Source organism: Alosa sapidissima, chromosome 20 (assembly GCF_018492685.1).
Source record: "Alosa sapidissima isolate fAloSap1 chromosome 20, fAloSap1.pri, whole genome shotgun sequence".
In the NCBI taxonomy this organism is placed as follows: Eukaryota; Metazoa; Chordata; class Actinopteri; order Clupeiformes; family Clupeidae; genus Alosa; species Alosa sapidissima.
The window spans coordinates 12,382,124-12,388,916 of record NC_055976.1 but is presented as its reverse complement, the minus strand read 5'-3'; the positions used below and the strand labels follow the sequence as shown (position 1 = coordinate 12,388,916).

General features: G+C 51.4%; 1 protein-coding gene across 2 annotated transcripts in view; it reads left to right on the top strand.

Annotated features, from left to right (window-relative positions):
• The first annotated feature begins 508 nt into the window (after nucleotides 1–508).
• pcdh18b (protocadherin 18b) overlaps nucleotides 509–6,793 on the top strand; it is a 6,893-nt gene continuing 608 nt past the window's right edge. Inside the window, exons 1-4 of one of the 2 annotated variants that reach the window (XM_042075092.1) lie at nucleotides 509–3,350; nucleotides 3,886–3,941; nucleotides 4,459–4,619; nucleotides 5,908–6,793. The exon at nucleotides 5,908–6,793 is cut by the window's right edge and continues 608 nt beyond it. In XM_042075092.1, the coding sequence (XP_041931026.1) occupies nucleotides 852–3,350; nucleotides 3,886–3,941; nucleotides 4,459–4,619; nucleotides 5,908–6,719 (3,528 nt within the window). In that variant the 5' untranslated portion in view covers nucleotides 509–851 and the 3' untranslated portion in view covers nucleotides 6,720–6,793. Of the gene's footprint in view, nucleotides 3,351–3,852; nucleotides 3,942–4,458; nucleotides 4,620–5,907 lie in introns of both variants that reach the window. The other variant, XM_042075091.1, reaches the window with a different exon arrangement.

Here is a 6,793-nt window from a genome sequence, read left to right as displayed (position 1 = left end):
CAAGGTCTACTCTCATGCTGCAGCATTCTTAAAGTCAAACTTTTCTATACCCTATCTATAACTAAAAAAAAAAAAACAGCTTCAGTATAAACTGGAGGGAGCATTCCGTGGCCGTTAGTTGCAGCATCTGTTCACGCTGTTTTCGTGCAGATTGGCCATGGATCCGCACAGGAATTTTGTAAATAGTATTGTCGAGGGCTTATTTAGTCTAAGTGTGTCTGTTGGCATGATAAGACAGAGGACCTGTAAAACTTTGTCTTGAATAAATGTATGCGCCTTTTTGTCCTGCATTGTTCAGGCACACTTCTACGAAACCTCCATTAGGCGCAAGTTTATTCGTCTGCTCGGTTTTATCAGTCATCTTTTATGCCTTTTTTAGTGGACACCCGTGGGCGGGGAGAAGCACACTGTTTTTTGGGGGAAGGGGGAGTTTTTTGTGAGCAGCAGTCTGACAGCGGGGTGGGCTGAAAGGGCCTGATAGTCTATTCGGGGGCGCAGACAGCGAGAGGGAGCGCAACAGAGCGCACACACATACACTCACTCCCAACACTACGGAGCTGCGCTTCCCACAGGCACTTACTTCTTTTCACCCTCATCCTAGACCCTTAAGTGGATGTATGCAACAGATCCGTCTGTGGAAGGAAAGCTCGGAATTCGGGTTGAAATGGTGTTTTTGTGAAAACAGAAGAAAAGAGCGGTTTTTTTTTCAATCATATTTATTTTCAAGATACGGAGGATACGACACACCGTCGGAGAGAGACCCAAGGAAATACAATGAGCGACGTATAACGGCATTTTGCTAACTCTCTTTTGTGGAAGTATTGCCTTTTCCCCGGGCACTGAATACAGGAATGAAAATGAATCCAACGACGGGGAACACCTCATTTTGCACTTCTTTTCTGAAACTTATTCTCTTGGCAACCTTAGTGCACTGCGGTTCGGGTATGACTTTAAAATACAAAGTTTACGAGGAGCAGAGAGTGGGAACGGTGATTGCAAGGTTGAAAGAAGATGTCTCAGCTTATCTGTCTAAACTCCCGAGGTCTGTTACTCCACTGTTCCGAGCCATGCAAGGGGGGAGCACCCCGTTCCTTTCAGTAAAGGAGGAGGACGGAGAAATCAGCGTCGGGACTAAAATCGACCGGGAAAAGCTTTGTGAGAAAAACCTTAATTGTTCTATTGAATTTGATGTCATCACCTTACCAACAGAATACCTACAACTGTTTCACGTCGAGGTGGAAGTGTTGGATATAAATGATAATTCTCCGCAATTTGCCCGTGCCATCATACCCATTGAGATCTCGGAGAGCGTCCCGATGGGTACGCGCATCCCCCTAGACAGCGCCACCGACCCAGACGTGGGAGAGAACGCACTTCACACGTATTCTCTGACGCCTAATAACTTTTTCAAAATCGACATTCGGACAAGGACAGATGGCGCCCGATATGCGGAGCTCGTTGTAGTCAGGGACCTGGACAGAGAAGTGCAGTCCAGTTACCAACTGCAGCTGACCGCGTCCGACTCCGGCATACCGCCGAGGACCGGCACAACACTTCTCAAAATCAGCATCTCCGATTCAAACGACAACAGCCCCGCTTTTGATGAGCAAGCGTACGTCGTTAATCTGTTTGAGAATTCGCCACTGGGGACTCTGTTGGTCGACCTGAACGCTACTGACCCGGATGAAGGAAGTAACGGGAAAATAGTCTATTCCTTCAGCAGTCACGTTTCGCCTAAAATCCTCGAGACGTTCAAAATTAACCCCGACAACGGCCAAATCACACTCATTAAGAAAGTGGACTATGAACAGACCAACTCATACGAAATCGATGTGCAAGCTCAGGACATGGGTCCCAACTCCATCCCTGGACACTGCAAGATTATCATCACAGTGGTGGACGTGAACGACAACAAGCCCAAGATCAACATCAACCTCATGACCCAGGGGAAAGAGGCCGTGGCCTACATCTCAGAGGCCGCCCCACTGGACACATTCATCGCCCTGGTGCGGGTGGACGACAGCGACTCGGGCCTCAATGGCGAGGTGGTGTGCCGCCTCCATGGCCATGGCCATTTCAAGCTCCAAAAGACCCACGAGAAGAACTACATGATCCTGACCAATGTGTCGCTGGACCGGGAAAAGCGCTCGGAGTACAGCCTCACGGTCATCGCTGAGGACCGCGGCTCACCCAGCCTCTCCACCATCAAGCACTTCACCGTACAGGTGCTGGACGAGAACGACAACCCACCGGTGTTCGAGAAGAGCCGCTACGAGATCTTCAAGTCGGAGAACAACTCGCCTGGGGCCTACCTGACCTCGGTGGTGGCCACAGACCCTGACTTGGATGGCAATGGCCAGGTGACCTACACCATTCTGGAGAGCCTCATCCAAGGAAGCTCCATTTCTACCTATGTCACCATTGACCCATCCAATGGCGCCATCTACGCCCTGCGTAGCTTTGACCGCGAGGATGTGAGCCGGATCTCGTTCACAGTCCAGGCACGCGACAGCGGCGTTTCGGCGCAGCTCAGCTCCAACGCCACGGTCCTCCTCACCGTGCTGGACGAGAATGACAATCCGCCCGTCGTGGCAGCGCCAATGCTCCACAACCACACCGCCGACGTTCCGCTCTGGCGCTACGCCGAGCCAGGCCACCTGGTGACGGTCGTTCAGGCGACGGACCGCGACGCCGGCGCCAACGCCGAACTCATCTGCTCCATTACCGGCGGCAACCAGGAGGGCCTCTTCATCATGGACGCCAAGCGCTGCGAGATCCGCACCAACGCCAGCGTGGACGGCCTGGGCCGCGACGGCTTCGAGGTGGCCATCCTGGTGCAGGACCGCGGCACGCCCACCCGCCTGTCCACCCACGCCCTCCTCCGCATCCACCTGCAGGAGAACCTGGAGAGCCACGCACTGCCGCCCCCCAGCGACCAGTCCCCGCTGGACATCTCCATGATCATCATCATCTCGCTTGTCATCATCTGCGCCGTGCTGCTGGTGGTCATGGTGATGTTCGCCACGCGCTGCTCCCGCGAGCAGAAGGACCCGCGGCACTCGTACAACTGCCGCGTGGCCGAGTCCACCTACCAGAACCACCCCAAGAAGCCGGCGCGCCAGATCCACAAGGGCGACATCACGCTGGTGCCCACGGTCAACGGGACGCTGCCCGTGCGGGCGCACCACCACTGCTCGCCCTCGGCCTCGCCCGCCGTCGACCGCGGTCAGATGGGCAGCCGTCAGAGCCACCACAGCCGTCAGTCGCTCAACAGCCTGGTGACCATCTCCTCCAATCACGTGGCGGAGAACTTCGCCCTGGAGCTGGCCCACGCCACGCCTCCCGTGGAGGTGAGACAGAGAGAGGTTTACCTGTGTGTGTGTGTGTGTGTGTGTGTGTGTGTGTGTGTGTGAAAGAGAGAGAGGAAGAGTGTGTGACTATCTTTTGACAATATCATTGCTAGAAGCTACTAAAAATAGCTTTTTAAATCCTGCCTACTAATTTTTTCTGGAATGAATTACAATTTAAATAGATATGGAAAACAGTAGACTAACAATCAAGCATCATTATCCCAACTGTCTTTTATCTATTTTGTTCATTGTGTATTTTTCCATGGTGATGCATGTTTGTGCCCAGAGTATTCTGCATAGCAAGCTGCATTGTCCCTTCCCCTGAGTCCCGCGTCCACCCCTCATCACTCCATGTTATTTCCCTCCATGCTTTGTGCTTTTTGCTGTGTTTTTGTGCGGTCCATCATTATTCATTTTTTATTTCCATTGTTTTTCCTTTTTTCTCCTCCTCCCCTCCTCCCTTCCACTGTTCCTTTTGTTCCCCCTGTTTTTTCGACTGTAGCAAGTCTCACAGCTTCTGTCCATGCTCCATCAGGGCCAGTACCAACCGAGACCCAGTTTCCGTGGAAACAAATACACCAGGAGCTACAGGTAACCAATCACGTCCCAGCTAAATGCCACACTTGAAATTACAGGTTTTTGTTTGGTAAAATATACTTATTTATTTATTTATTTAGATTATCAAACTCAGTAGGCTGCTCAAGCATAGTAGCGACTCTAAGCTTCCTCCATTTTAGAAACATGCAGTGGCTCAGCCATTCACAGACATTTTCTGCTGTTGGCTAATATTAGCACATGACACTCCGATGGCCTAATCTTGTCAGTATTGACTGATTCATGTCAGGAATACACAGCAAAACATGATGTCTCCTATTTCAGGCACAGTTCTGTGGCTACAAGTAGAAAATAGCTTGAGTGACACATAACTGACAACAAATCTGAATTTTTATTTTCTTCACTTACTCAGACCAACCCATGGTCACTTTTACTGCTTTATTGCCTAGGTATTGAGTTAGGTTGAGGTTTAGGTTGAGTGTGTTTTTTTTATGTGAGTGTTCATTTACAGTGCATCTGTGTTAAGTAGAGCTCTTCTCATGGGTGTGTCCAGGTATGCGCTGAATGAGATGGACAAGTTCAGCCTGAAGGACAGCGGGCGTGGGGACAGCGAGGCTGGGGACAGCGACTGTGAGATGGGCCGCGAATCCCCACTGATGGGTGAGGGATTCAATGAACTCTTCACCCCTGATGGCCAGCCACGACTGCACCCAGGTGTGTATCTGTGTGTGTGTGTGTGTGTGTGTGTGTGTGTGTGTGTGTGTGTGTGTGTGTGTGTGTTATCTTCATGCCCCTAAGTGGTAACATTCATCCTTTTTAGCTTCTTGCCTGAAATGCCATCTTTCACCTCACTGACTCACCACACTTTTGACATGCAAACATACACACACATGCACACACACACACACATACAACCACACAGTCACAAACTCTCTCTCTCTCTCTATCTCTCTCACACACACTCCCTACACCCACAAAACACACAAAGCCACACACTGAGGCATCACCAGCCTCTAATCTCCTGTCTCTTGTGTGAATACACCCCCCTTTTTGGCACATAAATGTTTTTTTTTCCTCTTCAGAAAGATAAAGTCAGAAATCGCAGCCCAGCCTCTTATCAGTAAATTGTGATGACTGTGAGGATGAGGGAGGGAGGGAGGGAGGGAGGGAGAGAGGGAGACAGAAAGAGGCAAAGAAAAAAAAAAAAACAGAATTACCAGTTTTTTTTCTTCTGATGAATAAAGACGCCGTCTTCATCTAAAACACAATTATTTCTGAGGCTAGATTAGGCTTCTGGGTTTGAGTGAGTATCTGCCCTTTGAAAGACTGTTTTTGCTGTAAATCAGAGAGTTTAATCTTTTATTCGCCCCTTTCATCAGAGAACTCCAAATCAGCACACAGCGAGCTTCTGTTTTGCAAATGCACCAGATTCAGTTTTTTATTAGCTCTAAGATGTATTATAAATGGCCCTTTCAACGTTAATGGACCCATAACGAAGTCCCTGGAACACGACTGAATTACAGTGCATGCTTAATGAAGACTATAAGCTGGCAAATTAGATTTGTGTAATATATTCCTCATAGAGTGTGTGAGTTAGAAAGAGAGAGAGAGAGAGAGAGAGAAGGAAGGAAATGTTTGAAATATTTCATATAATATTGAATAGGCAAACTCAAAGGGAAAGGGATAAATTGGTGTTGTTTCTTGTTTGAAGTCTTTCATGGAGTTTCATCAAGACTAGAATGAATGGAATGGGTGCAGTGCAGGTATAAAAAGCCTGACACAATTACCACGCGGCCACTCATTCATGGCCCTCCACAGCACCTTCATTGTCTGCCCTCTAATAGATTCTCTTTCATCCCCCATTCATATCAGACCATTTGCACCTGGGGAAAGAGCACCTGAAAGCCCTTACAGTGAGGCTTATCTAGTGCTTTATATCCACATTGTTAATGTATGCCAACCTGGCTTTGCTTAATGTCCGTCCTCTCTTGTTTTCTTGCAGCCATGAAGTTGTGTACGGAAGAATGCCGTGTCTTGGGTCACTCGGACCAGTGTTGGATGCCCCCCCTGCCCTCCCCGGCGTCTTCCGACTACCGGAGCAACCTGTACATCCCGGGCGAGGAGAACCCCCAGCAGCCGGCCGCCCCCGAGGTGCCCCAGCCCAGTGGCGACACCGCCCAGCGCAAGAAGAGCTTCTCTACGTTCGGCAAGGAGGCGTCGGGAGAGCGCATGGCCGAGGGCGAGGAGGCGGCGGAGGCGGACGGCGCGGAGGATCTATGCGGGACGTCGCTACTGTCAGAGATGAACAGCGTCTTCCAGCGTCTGCTGCCGCCCTCGCTCGACGCCTACGAGACGTGTAACGAGACGGCGGCGCCGGCGGACAGGCCGCAGGTGGCCCACGGCGGAGGGCCGGTGGGGATGGGGTCACTGGAGAGGAGGAAGGGTCACCTGCCCGGCAAGCCCAGCCCGGCCTGCTTCCAGCAAGGCGTGGCCGCCTGGGCGGCCAACACACACTTTCAGAACCCGGGCCACGCGCCAGGGAGCCACATGAGCGGCCTGGCGCCGGCGGCTCTGTCGGCTGGCGTGCCCATGGTGGGCGCTCCGCCGGTGGTGCCCATCTCGGCGTCCCAGCCGCCGACCTCCAAGTGGCTGCCGGCCATGGAAGAAATCCCGGAGAACTTCGAGGAGGACGAATTCGACTCGGTGCTCGGCCACCTGCAGGGCAAGCGTGCCGATAGCCGCAGCGAGATCATGGACGCCAGCGAACTCGTGGCCGAAATCAACAAGCTCCTGCAGGATGTGCGGCAGAGCTAGAACTAAAAGCTCCAAAGACTGCCCCAGGCTTTGCCATGTGACTCTTATTTATCTCTTGTTCTGTGTTTCTCTCT